At 37.1% G+C, this 22,698-nt stretch overlaps 1 protein-coding gene across 1 annotated transcript in view; it reads right to left on the bottom strand.

The window, feature by feature from the left end:
• The window catches only part of LOC109058109 (myosin light chain kinase, smooth muscle-like), a 75,834-nt gene that overhangs the window by 29,003 nt on the left and 24,133 nt on the right, over positions 1-22,698 (bottom strand). Inside the window, exons 3-10 of the mRNA XM_042730584.1 lie at positions 12,712-12,919; positions 11,888-11,933; positions 11,271-11,436; positions 11,040-11,205; positions 10,620-10,641; positions 9,190-9,677; positions 8,179-8,382; positions 7,343-7,477 (exon numbers count right to left, since the gene is read on the bottom strand). Of these exons, the coding sequence (XP_042586518.1) occupies positions 7,343-7,477; positions 8,179-8,382; positions 9,190-9,677; positions 10,620-10,641; positions 11,040-11,205; positions 11,271-11,436; positions 11,888-11,933; positions 12,712-12,919 (1,435 nt within the window). The remainder of the gene's footprint in view (positions 1-7,342; positions 7,478-8,178; positions 8,383-9,189; positions 9,678-10,619; positions 10,642-11,039; positions 11,206-11,270; positions 11,437-11,887; positions 11,934-12,711; positions 12,920-22,698) is intronic.

Raw genomic sequence — 22,698 nt, 5'->3', positions numbered from 1 at the left:
CAGAGCCAAACCTCCCCTTGCCAACTCTGACCACAATGCAATTCATCTGCTACCTACATATCGGTCAGTCTTTAAGTCCAGCAAACCAGAAATCCGAACTGTAAAGGTGTGGTCGGACGATAAGATTGAGGAACTGAAAGGATGTTTTCTCTTGACAGACTGGGACGTCTTTTTCAAGGAGGCGGACATTGACAGGGCAACAGAATCCACAACTGCCTACATCTCCTTTTGTGTTGACTCCATCATTCCACAGAAAACTGTTAAGATATATCCGAACAATAAACCTTACATAACAAAAGATATTAAGGAGTGTATTAAGTGGAAAAAGTCTGCCTTTAAACTTAGTGATACAGATGGAGTCAAAACAGCTCAAAAAGAGCTAAATAAACATATGAGAGCAGCTAGGCTGCAGCACAAGGAGCGGGCAGAACAGAACTTGTCCATGTTCAACTCCAAGAAACTGTGGGACTCAATTAAGAGGAATGACAAACATGGAGGCTAAAAAGGAAGCCCCTGTTTGCTCAGGATGAGAGTTTAAAAGCAAATGCACTGAACCAATTTTATATGCGTTTTGAATCTGACAACAATAGGGACTGCTGTGATGTTTTAGATAAGGTAAATTGTACTGTGAAGGACAGGATTTTTATAGATCCACATGCGGTAACCAAGGTTTTTTAAATCAATGCACCTAAAAAAAGCGACGGGGCCAGATAATATGTCCACTTTTCTTTTAAAGACATTTGCAGAGGAATTGTCTCCGGTATGGCACCAGCTGTTCCAACTTTCTATATGATAAAACATGTTGTACCTGAGATCTGGAAAAAGTCCACTATAATTCCAGTTCCAAAAAAGGCATGTCCTCAGGAGGACAACGATTATAGGCCTGTTGCATTAACTTCCAATGTCTTCAAGGGCTTGGAACGACTTATGTTAAATGTACTTCGCTCAGAGGTGGAGCCAGTATTAGACAAATATCAGTTTGCATATATACAAAGAAACGAAGTACAAGTGATGCCATATCAACTATAAATGCACCTTACATTGAAGCACCTTGAATTTCCAGGTGCATATGCTAGACTGCTCCTTATTGATTTTAGCTCTGCTTTTAACACAATTCAGCCACATATTCTCCTAAGAAAATTAGCCCTTTTGAATGTAAATCCATTTTTAATCAGGTGGTACCACTCATTTCTTACTAAGAGGCCACAGCAGGTGAAGTTTAATTCCTCCTTATCAAATACAGAAATATGTAGTACTGGTGCCCCTCAGGGATGTGTCAGTTCACCATTTTTGTTTATTCTGTATACAAATGACTGTGTTAGTTTTGAGCCTAATCAATATGTGGTGAAGTTTTCGGATGATACAGCTGTTCTTAGTCTGCTCACTGAGAACTCTGACTCATCCATTCACAGAGATGCTGTGGACAGGTTTGTGGACTGGTGCGACAATCATAAATTACAGATTAACACCTGCAAGACTGTAGAAATGCTCTTTGATCCCAAATCAATTGGTGACCGAAGCCCTGTGACGATACATGGCAATAACATTACTCAACAAAATTCATGCAAGTACCTAGGCATTCACATTGATAGTGACCTGAGCTGGCAGACACAAGTAGCCACTGTGTGCGCCAGGATCCATCAGCACTTTTTACGGAGACTGCGGTTGTTTGGTGTCAGTAAAAACATAATGCTAATTTTCTATAGGGCAGCAATAGAGTCTATTTTACGGTATGGTATCACCAGTTGGTTTGGTAATTTGAGTGTCAAACTTAAATCACAGATTCTCAACCTGGTCAGAGTAGCGGGCAGGATTATGGGTCACCCCCCCCCCCCTTAACCCTCAGGAACTGTTCAACGAGGCTGTCCTTACTCAGGCAAAAAACATTCTAAATGACAGTTCCCATGTTTTGTGCAGCGAATACTCGCAGATGCCCTCAGGGAGAAGATACAGGGTCTCTTTATGTAAATACAACCGGTTCAAACATTCTTTTGTCCCAGTGTCAGTTAAGCTCATTAATGAGCAAATGTAGGGAGGTTTTTATCAGAACTGTAACATGTACCAGCATCTTTTTAAATTCGTACCAGAATTTTTAACATGTATAGCATTTGTAGTGTGTGTTTGAATGTGTATTAGTACTGTATTGTGCACCGCACTTTAACATGCACCAGCACTTTACTGTGCATTGCACTTTAAATGTGCAATTGTAACTGCAATGTACTTCAAGTATTGAAGCTTGATCCTCTTGCACTTTGGTCCCCATCTGGTTGCCAGTTATGTACCCTCTCCTTTGTTGGATGTTTTATGTTTTATGTTGTCTATATGTTTTATGTCTGCCTATGCAGCAGTACCCTGTCTCTAAACCAAATTTCTCCCAAGGGAGACGAATAAATGAACTTGACTTGACTTGACACAAAGACCCTGCAGTATAAAATGAGTCAACTTCATTGACAACTGCAATCTTTTCTGAGGCCATAGACAACATTTTAAACTGGATGGCCTCAACCCAAACAAACTTGGTGCAAGAGTGGTAAAGGACAATATTTATTTCTCCCTCTGTCATCCTTCAGTAGTGTGTGCCAAACTATTCAACCTGAATGAAACACACACCTGGACAAAGCATGAGTGACAGCAGGACATCATGTCAGCTTCTGAGTCATCACACATCCCACAAGGACACTGAAAATACCACGCAGCCACAACAAACACTGATCATGGACACTATATCGTCCACAGAGCTCATCACAGACAGACTGTGACATACTACACCCGCTCTAAGACTCATCACCCAAGGACAACTTTCTAGAAAACAGCCAGGGAAGCCAGGACAACATATCGCAGCCACCGGAAATACCAGAGCCACAGCCTCACTCACCAGACACATTATCCCTCTCTCCAGCATCTCCACTTCTAAGCTTCTCACAGAAAATGGAGGAACTGGTGTATGCTGGGACCAAACTCTCCCACTCTTTCGCTGCAAGCCCCCAAATATCAACTAAAAAATGGCGGGCCCCACAAGCCTATGGGCCCAGCTCGTCCTCCTCTTCCTGTGAGAGCTCTCCAGCCACTGCCACAACATCAGGGTCCAAACCCTCCTCCATCTGCTGTAGGTGAACCAAAAACAACTGATAACAGCTCTCAGTGATATGTGTCGGGTCCCCGCTATGATAGCAGCAACATTCACAAATATATTTCTCTATTTCTGTTTTATCACATGATAGAAATACTAAGGCCTTTTCAAGCCGTATGGCTGATGCATCTATTCTGCGGCCTGTTATGCATCAAACTAAGAATGCTGTAAAGACACAAAGCAGTGCCATCAAGTTAGTATTTTTAAACACCCGCTCACTAAAAAATAAATAATTTCTGATCAGTGACTTCATAACCTCAAACAACCTGGATTTTATGTTTCTAAATAAAACATGGCTAGAAGACAGCTGCAGTGCAACAGTCCTCAATGATACAGCTCCTCTTAACTTTACTTTTAGAAGTGTCTGCAGGACTGTTAGGAGAGGTGGAGGTGTAGCTGCTCTATTTAAAGATGTATATCAATGCAAGCAAGTGTCATTTGGTCAGTACTTGTCTTTTAAATATGTAGGTATTGTGTTCAAAGGTGGTCCACGCATTCTGTTTATCACTATTTACAGGCCTCCAAAATACTCTCCAGCATTTATTGAAGAGTTCACAGAACTGTTATAAATGATTTCTTCAGAGTTTGACTGCTTTGCTATTGCAGGGGATTTTAATATTCACATAGATAATGCAGAAATCAAAACCACAAATTAAATTATAACTGTCTTAAACACTTTTGACCTGATTCAGCATGTGCATGGACCCACACACAATCGAGGACACACTCTAGATTTAATCATCAGTAGAGGTCTAAACATTTCATCCATTGCTATTAAGTACGTAGCACTATCTTATCACTTCTTATTTTCTTTGACATACTGATATCTGCTCCCACTGAATCTAGATCTGTCTCTGTCAGAAAGAGATGCATTAACGAAAACACTAGTGTGCTATTTATGAAGGCTAAATCTCTAACACCAAGCATTTCTGCAGACTCTGTTAAACTTCTCCTTGATTTCTTTAACTCAAAAGTTAAGAATGTTATTGATGACATTGCTCCTGGGAAAGTCAGCAAGAAGACTGGCAGACAGAAATCATCGTGGAGAAAATTAACAGCAGTACAGAGTATGAAAAGACAATGCAGAAAAGCTGAGCGGATGTGGCGGAAGACGAAACTTAAAATTCACTATATCATCTATAAAGACAGCCTTCATGCTTTCATTGTGGAACTAGCCACAGCTAGACAAACTTTCTTCACTCTCACTCTTTTTGCTACTGTTGAGAGACTGACAAACCCCCCAAGTCAGATTGCCAGTGAAATGCTCTCAGACAGAATATGCAATGAATTTGCTTCCTTCTTTTCTGAGAAGATCAATAATATCAGGTTCACGAGTTCACACTTACATATAATTAGCTGAAGTATATAATGCATATTTGGCGTGCTGTCCGGGGAAGGGCTCCGAGCTTGGGAATGGCCCGAACCTAGAGTACCCCCCCCCTACATAAGTGTAAAATGAACTCTAAGTGGAGGATATGGGGTGGAGGGGGGATGCTGATAAACCGTCAATGGATAGGGGTAAGTCAGCTGTATTTATACCCTAGTGTTGATTATCTTAAGTGAGCTCCACCTGTGCTAATTAGGCTAAGTATCTGACGTGCTCCTCCCGAACCTTGTTAATAAAACATCATAAGGCGATTAGTACATCCCCAAGGTATGGGTCAGACAGATTCGACCACAATTTCAAAAATAAGTTACTATATCTGTTTTTGAAGCTATTGATAGCCAAATTTTGGAAGAAATAGTACAGCACCTTAAATCATCAACCTGCTATCTTGACACACTTCCCACATCTTTTTTCAAAAGGGTGTTTAACTGTTTAGAAGCAGATTTCTTAGAAGTAGTGAATGTAGTGAACTTTTCCAAACTCCCTGGAAACTGCAGTGTTTAAGCCCCTTCTGAAAAAGAGCAGTCCTGATAACACCATATTGAGCAACTACAGACCAATATCAAATCTTCCTTTTATAGGCAAGATTATTGAAAAGGTAGTCTTTAATCAGCTGAACAAATACTTAAACTCAACTGGATACCTGGACAATTTTCAATCAGGTTTCCGACCGTATCACAGCACAGAGACAGAGCTCATCAAGATAATAAATGATATTCGCTTTAATTCTGATTCTGGCAAAATATCAGTGCTAGTACTACTAGATCTCAGTGCTGCGTTTGACACTGTCGATCATAACATACTTCTAGAGAGACTGGAAAACTGGAACAGGCTTTCTGGGATGTAATCACTTGGTTCAAGTCATACTTAGAACGGAGAGGTTATTACGTGAGTATAGGAGAGCATAAGTCTAAGTGGACGTCCATGACATCCAGAGTCCCACAAGGCTCAATTCTTGCACCGCTCTTGTTTAGCCTGTATATGCTCCCACTAAGTCAAATAATGAGAAAGAACCAAATTGCTTATCACAGCTATGCTGATGATTCCTAGATTAACCTAGCCTTATCTCCAAATGACTACAGCCCCATTGACTCCCTCTGCCAATGCACTGATGAAATTAACAGTTGGATGTATCAGAACTTTCTTCAGTTAAACAAGGAGAAAACTGAAGTCATTGCATTTGGAAAAAAGATGAAATTCTCAAGGTGAACACATACCTTTACTCTAGGGGTCAAACAACTAAAAATCAAGTCAGGAATCTTGGTGTGATTCTGGAGACAGACCTTAGTTTCAGTAGTCATGTCAAAGCAGTAACTAAATCAGCATACTATCATCTCAAAATCATTGCAAGAATTCGATGTTTTGTTTCCAGTCAAGACTTGGAGAAACTTGTTCATGCCTTTATCATCAGCAGGGTGGACTATTGTAATGGTCTTCTCACCGGCCTTCACAAGAAGACCATTAGACAGCTGCAGCTCATCCAGAATGCTGCTGCCAGGATTCTGACTAGATCCAGAAAATCTGAGCATATCACACCAGTCCTCAGGTCATTACACTGGCTTCCAGTTACATTTAGGATTGATTTTAAAGTACGTTTACTCACTTATAAATCACTCAATGACCTAGGACCGAAATACATAGCAGATATGTTCACTGAATATAAACCTAACAGACCACTCAGATCATTAGGATCGAGTCAGTTAGAAATATCAAGGGTTCATTTAAAACAAGGGGAGTACGCTTTTAGTTATTATGCTGCCCGCAGTTGGAATCAGCTTCCAGAAGAGATCAGATGTGCTAAAACATTAGCAACATTTAAATCCAGACTCAAAACTCATCTGTTTAGCTGTGCATTTATTGAACAAGCACTGTGCTACGTCCCAACTGATTGCACAGTATTTTATATATAATAATTTTCTATTTTTTAACTGTTTTAAATTCATTTTAAATTCATGTTTAAATCATTTTAAAAGTTTTTAAATTCCTTGTTGTATTGTTGTAATGACTTTTTATGATTATTTTACTTCCTTTTATGTAAAACACTTTGAATTACCATTGTGTATGAAATGTTCTATAAAAATAAACTTGCCTTGCCTTACACAACTGACATTAAGTCTGGTCCACACTGCAAGTTATTTAGGCTAAAAACAATCCTACACAAGATGACCAATAAAATAAAATAGCCGTGACAGCTTGTTTGTTTTATGCAGTTTTTTCTTGTATAATCAAGATACTACTATCATTTCATTTATTACATTTGTTTTTCATTTTAATTGTAGTTTTACTAAATTTCTTTTTTCTTTTCATTTGTGTTAGCTTCTGTGTTCTTATATGTCTGTATATTTTATGAATTTTATTTCAGTTTTACGTATTTTAATACATAAAGTTAAACTAAATGAAAACAAGAAATGTTTCCTTGGCAACTAGTTTAAGTTTATATGTTTAAGATTTTTGAAATTTTGTTTTAATTATTTAACAATAATTGTATTTCAGGTAACGAAACAGTTTTAGTATATATTTAGGGTCGAATATATGCACACAAATTCATTTATTAGTTTGGTTTTTAAGTAAATTGTAAATCCAAAACATCACAAATCAATTTGTTGTAAGAGCCAACATTATTGATAGACTAGTACACAATGCCAGGCTTAAAGAATAAGATAGATTAATGCAGTGAATGAACACAGCGTCAGTGAACAGACAGTGAGGCCTCTGATGCGACTAAAACTAATCTGACTGATATTACTGAACAATTTAGAGTTCTGCTGGGTGCTAAACTGAAGAATTACAGGATGAGTGGTCTCTCAAACAGTGTATGCTCTTACCGTTGTGTAGCCAGGTGAGCTCAGGCAGTGGTTTGCCCTCCACTGAGCATTGCAGCATGAAGTCCTGCCCCTCTAACACTGAACAATCCTTCAGAGGAGAGGTGAACACGGGGGGCTTCGCCTCCACCCTCACACCTACAACACACAAACACAACTGAGCATCTGAAACCAACCAATAGGTGGCACTGTCACACTAATAATACTAATAATAACCCTAATACTACTACTACTATTACTATTACTACTACTACTACTACTACTAAAAACTTTTCTGTAATAATAATAATAATAATTATTATTATTATCATTATTAAATTCTTGTTGAAAAATAGTGTCCATAAATTATTATTATTATTATTATTATTATTATTATTATTATTATTATTATTATTATTATTTATTTATTTTTTACAAAAAAAAACAAATATATATGTATATATATGCATTAAACTGATCAAAATAATCAGTGAAGGCATGGAAAAGGTTTCTAACAAAAGTTCTGTTTCAAATAAATGCAGTACTTTTTTAGCATTATATTCATTAAAAATATCTCTAAAAACTGTATTGCAAGCTCCTCAAAAACAATGAGCTTCTCAACTGCTTTGCAAAAATAAAATAAAATAAAATAAACCATTTTTAAATTAACTAAACTATTTAGTATATCCTCTGAACAAATATAAGCGTAAAAAATGTATGTAGAAAAATAACAGAAGAATTTGAAAAATCTAATAACATGACACACTACAGGACAGAGACGTCACTGCATACAATCAATTGTCGTTTTTATTGTTTTACTTAAATGGCAATCCATAAACATAAATGTATAAAGTTCTTACGTTTGACAGTCAGGCTCCAGTGGGCCTCAGTCTTTCCTCTTGTGTTGGCAGCAGTGCAGCCGTACTGTCCCGTGTCAGTTATGTGAGCGCTCTCCAGACACAGGACGTGCAGACTGCCCTCCTGTCGCGTGCTGACGCCTGATCTCTGTCTGAGAGGAGCTCCATCCTTCACCCAGCTCACTGTCGGCACTGGAGACCCAGACACTGAGAGAGCACAGCAGCACAACATTTACTTAAATCCGTCATACAAAGTAACACAACTTAACACAACATCTGCAGTTCTTCTTAAATAATTCATTCAAAATTTAAATGTAAATGTTTAATTTGTATACACATCATGGTGAAATATCTCTGTAAGGCAAAAAAATATATAAATAAATTAATTAAAAATGTATTATTGTTTACATTTATATTAAACACAGTTAGCCGAGTGTTTTTGACCCAACTTTACAGTGCATTTAATTTTATAATTACTTCTATTGTCTTTGAAATATGGTTAAAGTGAACTACTGAAAGTACTAGCATTTAAGGTTAAGGTTTAAATATACTTTAATGTTATCTCTATTTAAATTTCTATGTCATGTATTTAAATATATATATATATACACATTTGTAATGATGGAGTTGCAATTAATTACATTTAAAATAAATTAAATTGGAACAACACACTAAAGATAAAATTAAAATCAACTACTTTGTGATTTAATATATTTAGTCAACCCATCAAAATAAGCATAATTCTTTTAATTTATGTTAAAACAGAATTTTAAAATGTACTTAAAAGTAATTGCAATGCATATTTAATACAGTTACACAAAGGAATTCATTAAGTCTCATCCTCTGGCCAGAGGTTATAGAGCAGACATATGAACTGACAGCTGCTGCTGTGCACTGATTTAAGCTGATTTTAGAGTGGTTTTTAGCTGTATACTGACCAATCAGCATCAAGACCAGAACTAAATAACCTGCAACTCTATAGCTGATTCCAGTCATTTCAGTTCACTAACTCACCTTGGCATCTGAATGTGACCTTATCACCCTGCACAACCTCTTGGCTCTCAGGCTGGGATTCAAAACTGGGTGGAGTTTCTAGAAAGTCTGTTTTGCTCTCTTTGGTTGAGTCTCTGCTGGACTCCCGTTGTGATGCTTCAGGAACCTCTTCTGGAGCTCTGAACGAATCCCAAGCTCTTCTGATGCCATGCGACTCTTTCTTCACAACGTTTCGACTTCTTTCATTCACAGACTTTGATGTCTTTTGACCAGCTGCTGATCTTTCATCTGTGCTGATAGGTTGTGAGGACGGTGATGGTGTTATTTTTGGTGCCTCTGTTCTGGTCACAGAATGAACACTGGCTACAGTAGAAGTGGACAGCGGTGCGCGTGTCTCTGCGGTTGCAGCTTGGACGGATGTGCTAGAAGCTTTCTGTTCAGTGTCCAGACCGTTGGTGCTGTGCTTGACCACAGACTGTGAAGAGAGATCTTGAGATGGCCTGGGCATACTATGGAAAGAAAGATCATGAACAGTCAAGTGAACAATCACTGCTGACAGTAAAGATGCACTAGAGCTAGGGGACTTTTCAAACTGGGGTCTGGGGACCATCAGAGGACCACAAGGGAGTGCTTGGGGTCTGTGGAAATGTTTAAAGAATAAATAAATAAATAAATAAATAAAACAAGTAAATACACAAGTTAATAAATATATAAATACAGTACTGTAACGAGTACAATACAGTACTATAATTACTAAGGGAACACCTCATATTTTCCATATAATTTGGGTCTTTACTCAAGAAACTACTGTACATAGATGAAAAAAAAAAACTTTCAAGAAAAAAATATACAGTATTCTGCATACAGAAAGAATTTTAATGATAATTAAGAACCTTGAAATTTGCCCACCAAGTTGATGCCAGTTATATGATTCAACATGTAGACATTAGTGCTGTCTAACAATTAATCACAATTAATCACATCCAAAATAAAAGTTGTTGTTTACATAATATATGTGTTTGTACTGTGTATATTTATTATGTATATATAAATACACACACATACAGTATATATTTTGAAAATATTTGCATGTATATATTTATGTTCATATATTTAATATATAAATATAACATATTTTTCTTAAAAAAATTTATATTTGAGATGTTATATATATACATAATAAATATACACAGTACACACTCATATATTATGTAAACAAAAACTTTTATTTTGGATGGGATTAATCACGATTAATCGTTTGACAGCGCTAATAGACATAGAAGATTTTTAAAATATTAATCAGAAGTACAGTTAATTTCTTTAGACTTTAAATGAAAAAAAAATACAGTACTATGTGTAAATTCTGTCTTGTCTTTTAAATTTGGTATTTTGTTGTCACTTTCTAACGGCAAGCTGTAAATAAAAGGACTGAATAAAAGCTCTTCACTTACGTGACTGTTTCAGCTTCTCCATCTGCAAAAGAACAACAGAATATACTATGAAAACTTCAGAATCTTAAATGTGAGCTATTTCACTGAACTAGATAACATTGAGACATACACATACTGTAGTTATTGCTCTGACATCTGTTCTGTTACCAAAGATGGATTATGGTCCAACAAGGACCCGAGGCACCAGCCTTATTGGCGGCCCTCTCTGGATGCAATTTTGAGATGTAATATGCAAACAACTCTTTTCAAAATATGAGAAACAAAGTTACAATAAACTGTGAGCTGAAATATTGAGAATTAATTCTTCATTTACAAAACACTTTGCAAAAGAGAACAAAAAAAGTTTTTATTCAAAGCCCCTGGAGAAATTGGCGCTCAGCCTTATCTGTTTCTCTGTCAGTCTATATCCTTCTGTGTTACCTTGAGCTATGAGTTCAGCGGCTGCAGAGGCTTTCCCAGCACTGTTGGCCACCAGACAAGTGTAGACACCAGCGTCCTCTGAGCACATCTGGCGTATCTCCAGGAAATGCATTCCTGACCTCTCAAACATGTTAAAGTGATCTGACTGCTGGATCTTCTCTTCTCCCTGAAAAAGGAAACGCAGTGGAGAAATATACTATGACCAAACCTGTGACTTCAGATGCTCTTTACCTTATACCACTGCACCAGTGGCTGGGGTCGTCCTGTGATCTTGGCTGAGAATTTGCCGCTCTGTCCCACTTTGAGATACAGGCGAGAAGGTTTGGTCACAAACTTTGGGGGGCTTTCACCCCAGATACTGGGTCTGTTCTCTACCGCAGGAACACCCAGAGATCCACTGCCGACAGAAGAGAGAAAACATGAGTAACACTACAGATTCAGAAGACTAAACCCAGGAATACAAATTTATTACATTAATATGCTGTTTCTTGTTCTTCGAAACAAAAAAAAAAAAAAAAAAAAACATATTTTGCGAAGGTAGTAGTCATCTCATGAATCATTGCAAATCATCAAATCATAATAGCAATGAAAAAATGACAGTACTATCAATCAACCAACCAATCGATCAATCAATCAATCAATCAATCAATCAATCAATCAATCAATCAATCAATCAATCAATCAAACAATATAACGATCAATCAATCAATCAATCAATCAATCAATCAATCAATCAATCAATCAATCAATGTTAAACAGGGTATACTCATTACCAAAAGGATATGGTATGTTGTGTATGTCATATTCATGCATGCAATTTCCTTTTTTTCAGGCAGTATGTATCTCACCCTGCTCTGTTGGAGGAAGGAAGACTGTATTTTTTCCCTGCATTTCCTGTGTGGGATGGAAAAGGATATTCATTATACTCTAAATATAAAGTAAACACTTATCCATAAACACACAGAATCCATTGGAAACATAAAAAGCAGATATTCCCCGCTCTTCTTTCTCTGTTTCTCCTTCCTTCGTAAACATGGCTTGAGCAGGGCTGCTATTATCTGCTGCTTGTTGTAAAATACTTGAATAGCTCCATATGTTTGTGTTTTTGTGAGGTATGCCAGAGGAAGTTTATTAAGCATTTATTAGTCTATAAATCAGTACAGATGTGCTGCATCTCTGACTGTGGATATGTTTACTGTGAGCAAAAAGAGTGTAAAATGAGAAATGAGTATATGCATTGCAGGGTAAACTGCAGTTGTGTTTACTCTACACTGAAATATTTACAGGGTTTCTGCCGCAGTGTGATGTAATTTGTTTTTGCTGTACTGAGATTATTCATATCAGTATAGGAATATAAAATGCTTGCTTGTTTATTTATTTATTGTTTTTTTTTATTGTTTGCCCTAACAGAGAAAAAACTTTTGCCAAAGCAGCCAGTAGGTAGGCATTATGGAAATATGCATATTACCACACATATGTTCCAATGAGGTACATCAAATAAACTTAATTCAACATATATTCTCTGAAAATGTATTATCTTATTTGTATTTATTTATTTATTACTTGGTCTACGGCATAGATAATTTTTTAATCCTAACATTAATCATTTTCCCTGATCTTTCTAGAGCACCCACTCAACATAAACCTCAGTCCCATCTAGGTGATGCTTTACCTTCCACAATGATTTCCACTGTGACCTGGCAGCTCCCAGCATCATTGACGGCTTCACAGGTGTACCGTCCTCCATCGTCATCCTGGACTTCCTGGACCACCAGACTAAAGCTTCCACGAGCACTTTGTTCCATAGAATAACGATCTCCTGCTATCAGTAGCTTCCCATTCCTAAACCAGCAAACCTGGGGCTCTGGAAAACCACGCACCTGCCAGAGATCACATACACACAAAGATAAACACTCCAAGAAATGTAAAATCATTCAAAACATACATAAAGGTAATTATGTCTTTCTCTGTTGCAAAGGCACACAGCCGCATAAACACAGTGATTAGATCAGCAGTAATTAGTCAAGACAACTGTCCAAGGAAATGAGTGAGACACAGATATATGGCAAGAATCCTGTTACTAGCATTCCTAAGTCTTACCAAAGGAAGATGCTAGGTATGTAAAGCAAGCCAAGACTGTGTTCCATAATTGAAAGGTTCAATGAGACAAATATGAACAGCATTCTGGACATGCTTAAAACCCAGTGAACAGAAACGGGAACAGCCTTCATTATTAGTTACTTAGTAACTGATTATCAGTGTTGTCCTGCTTATAGACCAAATGGCAGAGAGTTCTGCTAATTATTTCCTGAGAGCGCTACGTGTGTGTGTATGTTGTGGGATGAACGAGAAATTTCAGTGACACTTTATTTTAGGGTCTCTTTACTAGTTGCTTATTAGCATGCATATTACTAGAATATTAGCCATTTACAGTATAAGTACAAATTAAGCACATATTAAAATTACAAATTACTTGTTTCTTGCGTCAGACCAAAGCTGCATCTCATTGCTAGTTTTACTTGAGCTTAGTGCTGCGTTTGAACACCATAGATCATGACATACTCATAGATCAATTACAGAACTATACGGGTATTCAAGGACAGGCTTTAAGATGGTTTAGATCATACCTGTCCGATCGCTACCACTTTGTTTACTTAAAAGGGGAGTCATCTCAATTATCACCAGTAAAGTATGGAGTGCCACAAGGATCTGTCCTAGGTCCTCTGCTATTTTCAATATATATGTTACCCCTTAGTAATATTATTAGAAAATACGGAATTAGTTTACATTGTTATACTGATGATACTCAACTATATATCTCAACAAGACCAAATTAAAAGACTAAATTATAGAGCTAAGCTAACAGAGTGTGTTAAAAATGTAAAATATTGGATGACCAATAATTTTCTCCTATTGAATTTGGATAAGACAGAGATATTACTTACTGGACCAACAAGCAGTACACAGAATCTCTTTGATTATAGTTTGTAACTAGATGGATGTACTGTTACTTCCTCTACAGTCAAAAATCTGGGTGTTACAGTATATTAGACAGAAAATTGTCTTTTGAAAATCATATTTCCCATGTTACAAAAACAGCATTCTTCCATCTTAGAAACATTGCCAAGCTACAAAACGTTGTTACATCACCTTCAGAAAAGCTAGTTCATGCATTCATGACCTCTAGACTGGACTATTGTAATGCACTGATAGGTGGTTGTCCTGCATCCTCAATAAACAAGCTACAGGTAGTCCAAAATGCAGCGCCTAGAGTCCTTACCAGGTCAAGAAAATATGATCATATTACCCCAATACTACAGTCTCTGCACTGGCTACCTATTAAGTTCCGTATCAGTTACAAAATATTATTACTTACCTACAAGGCCCTTAATGGTTTAGCTCCTGCGTACCTAACTAGTCTTCACATCTCTTTAGCCAAGCATTCAATTAATGCATCTCATAATCTTGGACTGCAGATATATCTTATCAAATGCACATTATTATTCCTAAACTTGGGTTGAACAAATCATTTTTGCTTGGTTGAAACAGCAGCTGCGCTAATTATGTCTCTATTTGTTTCTAGATCCCGTGGTAACTAGGATTTACACAAGCTTCAGCCTGGATCCAGAACACCCGAGAAGAAATAACGCCAACCCCCCAGAAGACCTCAGATGATGCCCACCCTGGAACAACATAAACTACCAAATTCTGCTACAAGTTTGATTGCAACACATAATCATTGCTGTTAATTGTGTTCATCGTCTGTTTGATTACATCATTAACTGAATTTTACCATACATTTCTGCTATATGTACATCAATTTGACATAGTCCCCACTGACAAGCTACTACTAAATCTATTGTAGAAACTTAATTTTCCGTAAAGCTGCTTTGCAACGATTTGTATTGTGAAAAGTGCAATACAAATAAACTTTTTGGATTGAATTGAGTATTAATGCCTTATTCTACATGACCTTAATCTACATCCCTGATCCTTACCTAAACTTAACAGCTACCTTACTAACTATTAATAGGCAGCAAATTAGGAATTAGTTGAGGGAAAAGTAGTAGTTGTGAGAGACCAGTCTGAGAGAGACTGATTGATGTTAACTAATGCTTTGTTGCATTGCAGGGTTATCAGTTATCTTTGTTTGTTCTTATGATTTTCTATGTTTGATATATGTGTCATATCAAATGTTGGTGACGTGGTTCCTGTGAATAGTCTGTGCGTTTGATACACATGTGATACTAAACAGTTGCTCCTGTGAAACTTCCCCTTTATCGCGAGTGAACACAATGTGTACTGTTTTATTGTACAGATGCACTAGGCTTAGGAGATGGTGCTTATTATGTATGTTTTGTTTTGTTAGCGAATTTAGTGATGGCATCCTGTATGCTAAAGATGTTCTTTTCTGCATTTTTTTTCTGCCTGCTATAACAAAACAGCCTGGAGTTTAACACACATGAATGCCACCACAAGTCATTATTACGAATTGTAAACTCAGAATTTTCTTTAAGCCTCGATATACCGAGTTGGATGCAGCCAAAGATTATAGATATGCAGCATCTGTATTAACGGTAATTTTGTTGAAATTTATATATATATATATATATATATATATATATATATATATATATATATATATAATATATCTTTTTTTTTGTCATGTACAATAAAACTAAGAAAGTTATACATAATTTTATAGTTTTGTATAATTACCATAGAATATATATATTAATTTAGTTTACTACACCTTTACAAAAAAGCAAAAACACGATGCATATTCTTTATTCATCATATTGTAAATGTAGAGTTTAAAACAATGGTTGAATTTTATGTAGAAAAGTTAAATCGCCATCTTGTTCCAACCAAAGTGACTTGAAAGCACCTGAATCATAATTAAAACTTCTCAACTCATAAATATGATAAATATGAACTTCCCAGGAGGACTTGAATGCACTATGAAGCAGCATATAAATTGTTGGTGATAATCAAAAATTACTACAATTCTAATGTCATGCTCAAAATTACAACAGAAAGTTGTTCAAAAGCATACTGGCCACCAAGCATAGCTTTTAGACTTTATTTCAAACATCACAGACTGGAAAGCACAGGATAGTGGGATATGATATGCTGCCTTAAAAAAAAAAAAAAAAAAAAAAAAAAGATCAGATGAAGCCTTAATTTTTCAGCTTTCAGATGGGCCTGGTTGTTTGTTGTAATCTAAAAGACCTTGATAGCTAGTTCAGGTGTGTTTAATCAGGGCTGGAGCTGAACCAACAGCATGCTGGCCCTCCAGAAGCAGGGCACCTCTTCAAAGACTATGGTACCACTACGGTATTACAGTAGTACTATAATAATTCCGACTGAATAGTATTGCAAACTTCCTTAACTTGCTTAACAAAATTAAGACCGAACTTGCACTAATCATGCATTCTTTTTATTCATCTGGAGAAGTCTTTGTCTTTTGCAGCATTGAAATGTCTATGGGTTATAGATCAGCACGATGAAAGGAGCACCTGATCCATCTATAATAGAACAAACATTAGTCATTATGGGAGCAGTAAAACTGTGCTTCAGAGCTCAGAAGCTCTCCTGTTCACTTCGTTGATCTCTTTCTACTTGTTTTCTCTCAGTTCTGTGAAGAATTACGAATCTGCATGCTGAACATGTCTAATAAGGACACCATATTGATAATCTCCCTCCATTCAGCCTCTCATTTACCAATGCTGGCATGTCTCGTTTCCACAGAGCTCAGTGAAATTGTTTAACATTGCACACTGGAAGAGGACCAGAGTAAAATCATGAAACACAACCTTCCTCTTCGTCTGCAAACCAGCAGTATTGCACATCCACTTCACATGAAACAAAAATCAGAGGAAACTGCTAACTACTCCAAGCTGCAATGGATCTCAGATCGAATACACAAATTTATACGGTTTGATGGCTTAGTAGACAATAGATTGATTCCAGATGCCCTTCCAAAATTCCAAGGCTAAAATGAGAAGAAAAACTTTACCATATAGCAAGGGTTTCTAGGAGCACGTCAAGACTGGCTGCTATTCCTTTCAGTCAAAAGTTACCTCACGGTGACAGGTCCACTTTAGTGCAGATTTGCCCAAAAATAGCAATATTAGCTCTGCATTCTCTATTGAATCAAAGCAGCGCTGGAATTTCCTCTATGTCGGCTGCTGGTTTTCTTGTGTACACTCTCTCAGTTTGAAGACTTGTGGTCAGGATCTCTACCTCAAAAATCCAGCAGGACTCAAATCTGATGCTGAGGGGAAGAAAAACACAGGGTTGCTTGCACAAAAACTCTGCTTCTTTGTTTGTTTTCTCTCACACAATTCATACTGACAGCTCAAGCAGGGCAAGTAAGTCTTCAGCAGAGCTAGACGCAGAGAAGACACTATTGTTTTCACAGTGTATTCACCTAAAAGTGAATCCTCAGTGAATCCTTGTGATTTTTATGAAGAAAATGCATGTGGTGTTTGCACAAACTAAACTCACAACCAACCGTTCTGGGGTGTGTTTCTGCTGTTTTCTCTGCTTAAGTACCAAGTATGATACATCGTTGAAGAAATTAACTAGCCATGACTGTTTTCTGAATCTGAACATGCTCACTTATACTTTTGATAAAGTAAAATTATTAAAATAAAATCTGCATATATATATGGTTGCTTATTTTGCTTTGCATTAACTATTTAAGTGGAGAGCTGGACTCCCAACAACACAACTTGTTACATGCAAATGTTTGTTGGGAGTATGGTTTTGGGAAATTCAGAATTCTGGAACTGTCACAACTGGGTTGCTGTAGTAATGCACAAGACGAGGAAGTAGGAAATGCAAGTGGTATTTATTAAATCAAGAATACCGAGGAACACAACCACTAAACACTGAGGAGATCAGACAAAGAACTGAAAGACACAGGGAGTACATATACACAGAATAAACGAGGGAACTAATGAAAAAAAAAATGAACAGAAGGTGAACTGAATAATTAACTAATAGGAAACTGTCAAGAACTCAGACAGGCACAACAGGAGCGAAAGGAAAGGAAAGGAAAGGAAAGGAAAGGAAAGGAAAGGAAAGGAAAGGAAAGGAAAGGAAAGGAAAGGAAAGGAAAGGAAAGGAAAGGAAAGGAAAGGAAAGGAAAGGAAAGGGGTATTGAGGGTGGAAGAGAGCACTGGATTTTCACTCCCTCTACCTACAATCCCTGCCAAGATTTGAACCTGTGACCTATGGGTTACAAGTCCGACGCTCTAACCATTAGGCCACCCTACTGAAAAACAGAACAGAACATAACCATGACACTATATTGGTAATAAATTTGATATTTGGCTAACAAAGCATTTGAGAAACACACCCCTGGGTAGTTGGCAGAGCATTGCTGTGTGGTTGATCATTTTGATCTCACAGGTGTTACACAAAATTACTTTAATTATAATCCACACGAATACAAGGAAGTAAATCTGGGTAGCAGAAAGACATGTAACAAAACAATAACCAACTAACTACTAAACAGAAGGAAGACTTTAATAAGGGCAGCTGACGAGGGCAAAGCAGGTGAAGGAGTTAACTAATGACTAACGAGCAAATTAATCAAAAACCATGGAAACAAATAGACAATGGGACACAGGGAAATGTGTAGCCAGAAACAGAACATAACCATAACAACAGGAAAACACAACTATTTTGCGAGGTGGCGATTTCATATGAATTTGTGCAATGTACGATTTTTAGAAAGAACAGGCATCCCGAACTCCACTCCTAAATATAACCATCACAGAGGCATAAGCAGATTGTACAAGAACTTATAAGTGATATGAATTAGCCACTAATTCGCCAAAACATAAAATACTTCAGCATTGCCATGATGTTGTGTTGGGTTGACAGTGTTCTGGGTGATTTCTTACTGCTATAAGTCTGTTCCCCAAGCCTCTGGTCTCTAGAAGACCTTGGGAAACTTTAGAAAACTAATATCACACCTCTCCTCAATAAACTGCACGGTTTGAGTTATAATCTCTGTCAATGCAGGAAGAGTTACATACCTACAATCTTTAGGGGTTTGTTCAGATCTTTAACCCTAAGTATAAGAGTTATGGATTACACATTATTTTAAGGAGTCCTTGTTACAGTGCAATTATACATTTAAGTACTGAGTAATATTAATTAATTACATATATACTATAGGGTTAGAGTTAGGATTGGGTTTTACTTATAGGGTTACCTGCATGTAATTATGCATAAAATATTGTTATTATAATAGTAAGTGCATGTAACATGAAACAAGGGCACCCTAAAGTAAAGTATTACCGTATTATGCTTATTCTGTACTAATAGCTCAGCAAACCTCAAGAAACACTACTAAATGCACTCTCTGTGGCTACTGCATTGACAGTAATGCATTGTGACTTACAGTAAGTAGTCAAATACTTTTCAGGGACACTGTATGTGCACATTCAACCACAACAGCAACAGAATAAGTCAAGTCTACATACCCAGCTTGTTCTAATATGTCAATAATCACGGTTTTTTTTTTTTTTATGCTACGGGATCACTAGTAATCAAAACCCACTCATCTTTTAATGAGCCCTTTAAACTGCTAGCCAGAACACATTCCAGGGAACATCGAACTACTCAGACATGCTCCGAGGCGTCTCACAAGATTTCTCATCTAGAAGCCAAACCGAGACACAATTCAGAGAACGTCCAGCTGGGAAGGTTTTTTTTTTTTTTTTAATGTTTTTCCTTGCATGCTTTTTAATGGGATATAATTTGTTTTTCAATGACAGGCATTTCTTGTTTGTAGTCTAAACATGATGACAACCGCTCAACTAAAACAATGTTGATGAATTCTGGAGTCTGAGATGTGATTTCATAAATAAGAGTGCAGACTGATGCTCCACGCAGCGTTCGGAGGTTCTCTGAACTGATCTGGAGTCAGTTTTGGGGATGTTCCACCTGGCTCTCATTATGAGGCCTCAGACAAATATTCACTAATGACCTTCTGTTACTGAAATACAGCCAGAACTTTACATAGCACATAGCTACTAACCACATATTATAAAAAAGTCACTATATGCTCAATTTAGTGTATTCTGAGCTATCCGTTCAGTAATGTACACACGCCACACACTCTGATAAACAATCCACTCATAGCTTTATGAATGAAGTGTAATCTGACTATTATGAGTATAAACTAGACTTGCATTTACTAAACCATTTGCCTTATATGAGTGAAAGTTTTCACTTTCATTGAATGCCTCACTGGGAAAACGTGCCGGTGGTGACATTTATTTGCTTGTTGCACGTTTTGAAGCTTTCAGCACGAAATGTCCAGTGAGTTGCAGTAAAAGATTGCTTACATTCACTTGAACAGATGAATGTAAATCTGGCAACGTTTTATTATGTTGGTTTTTGTATGTATCACGGCAGTTCGGAAAATAAATGGTTTGTTGTGTTTGCAGATATCATACCACCTACACTAAACCTAACTGATAGTGTCAAAAATTTGATAAAAACCTACTTGCTGTGGCGATTTATATCATTTAGCTTGCTTCTACAGGTCTTTGTGCTCTTTTATTATAACATATGTTTCATTTTTAGTTTGCTGGAGCTCAGGGGTACTTACTGTAGAATGACTGATGAGTCTTTAGGGTATGCACAACCAAAAACGAAAACAAGTGCATTAAACATTTAAGTTGAATTAATTGTGAGGAAGGAAAAGCAGAACTGAGATGAATTTTAATACAGTCCTCCCTTTCATGCATTGTGAATGCCTCTCATAGCTCTAACGGGTGGCACACGGTCGCTCTGAACGCCCCTCAGGTCACGAAGGTTTACGCAGTAAACTGATACGCACCGCTCACATTCCACTGGGTAGTGGGCCGAAACATCAGGCTGTTGTTTGACAGAGAACTCAACCTCATGTTTCTCTCTCCCCTCTCTTTCCTGTTATCACTTTTTCCTGGCTTCACCTTCGCTGTTAAAACCTGGCGAGGTCACGCACCTGAAATACTGCAGCACAATCAGTCCAGAGGCTCCCAGAGCACTCAAACACACTGATATCATTAACACATGCTCCTCTCTCTTACACAGAACTCAATCCACAAGCTCTTTTCTGTATAGATATTACCAAAATAGCCTGCTTTATATTCATGTAAAATAAATAAATGAATAAAAAATCACCAGAGCACAATTGTTTTTATATACATGCATCATCAGGTACACTGTATGTTTGAACACATTATAGTGAATTTATGATTCTCATTAACGTAAAACCTTTTGAACTAAATATCTTCACATTTCTTTACAAAACTAGCATTTTAATTTTTGTAATGGGTGAGTTGGAGTAGCATACATGTGAACTCCTCAATACTGCAAGGTATGGGTGCACCTCATGATGTATTTTTTTTTTTTTAAATACATTTATTTTATATTTCCCTTTTTCTTTTCTTTATGGAACAACCTTTGCCCTTTGCACCAGGAGCGTTTCTGTAACTACAACACACTCTAAGTGATATAAATGTGAACAATTCTAGTTTCTAGATTTCTGTTTTAGGCCAAGTGCTATAACACAGTAACAGACAATTCACGGAGTCAGACAATTCATTAAAATTTCTAGTTAACTAATGTCACGCCCCTGGACTCATTATGTTGTGATTTCCCTCCATGTGTTCCATGTCCCATGCTAATTGTGTCATTCCTAGCACCTGTGTTTTCCCAATCATCCACTGTTTATAAGCCCATGTCCTTTCAGTTCAGTTTTGTCGGGTCTACCAGTCGTGTATGTTTGTCTTCCTCCTGTTCCCCATGTTGGATTTACCCCTGTGTTGGATTAATAAAGACTCTTGCGATTATCCACAGCTCCATGTTACTTCCGGCAGTGTAGTGTGATAACTAACTCCATAATAACAGATTTTGTTTAGGTGAACTCTATTGCCCCCTTGAGTATTGGAGTATGTTTCTGCCCTTAAAAAGTTGTCTAGGTAGCCAGCTGACTTCAACTATTGCTACAGATATATTATTGTTTAGATTTCCTAACAATGGCATGCTTTAAAATCTATGTTATATAGCCTTACTAGTTAATATACAGTGTATATATATCAACATATTTTGGTGAACAAATATTAGTGAGAAATTAGAAACAACTGATGTATTAAAACTGCTGTAACGAAAAAGAGGAATAAGAGAGAGAAAGAGGAAAAGCAATAAGTTCGTGGAAGTAAAAGTCTACCACATCTGTTTCCAATAAGCTCCTGTTCAGTCACAATTTTCAGAAAGTCAGCGTCTCTCACAGAGTGAGAGTAAGAGGTCATCATTACTACTGTTACTATGGCTTGTACAGGTTAGTGACAAACTAATAGTATTAAACTTAAGCATGTTATAAGTGCATTAATTATCCTAAAATTATGTACCATTTTGAGAAGAGGCGTGCTGTTTTACGCAATCACATATATAATTAACGCTTGCTGCAAGAATCTAATATTATAAGCGGGGCGGAGCTTGGTGTCTCCTTTGGTCACCCTGATTTTAACCTGGAGACCCCTCGATATGCTCTGCCTCCCCAGTCTGTTTGATGGCCCCTATACCTGGCCACAAATATCCTGGCTCTACCACTGATTAGAAGAAGAGAGCCCAGCCATATCTAAAGACA

This window comes from Cyprinus carpio, chromosome B9, assembly GCF_018340385.1.
Source record: "Cyprinus carpio isolate SPL01 chromosome B9, ASM1834038v1, whole genome shotgun sequence".
In the NCBI taxonomy this organism is placed as follows: domain Eukaryota; kingdom Metazoa; phylum Chordata; class Actinopteri; order Cypriniformes; family Cyprinidae; genus Cyprinus; species Cyprinus carpio.
The sequence above is the reverse complement of the archived record's forward strand: the minus strand, read 5'-3'. Positions and strand labels throughout refer to the sequence as shown.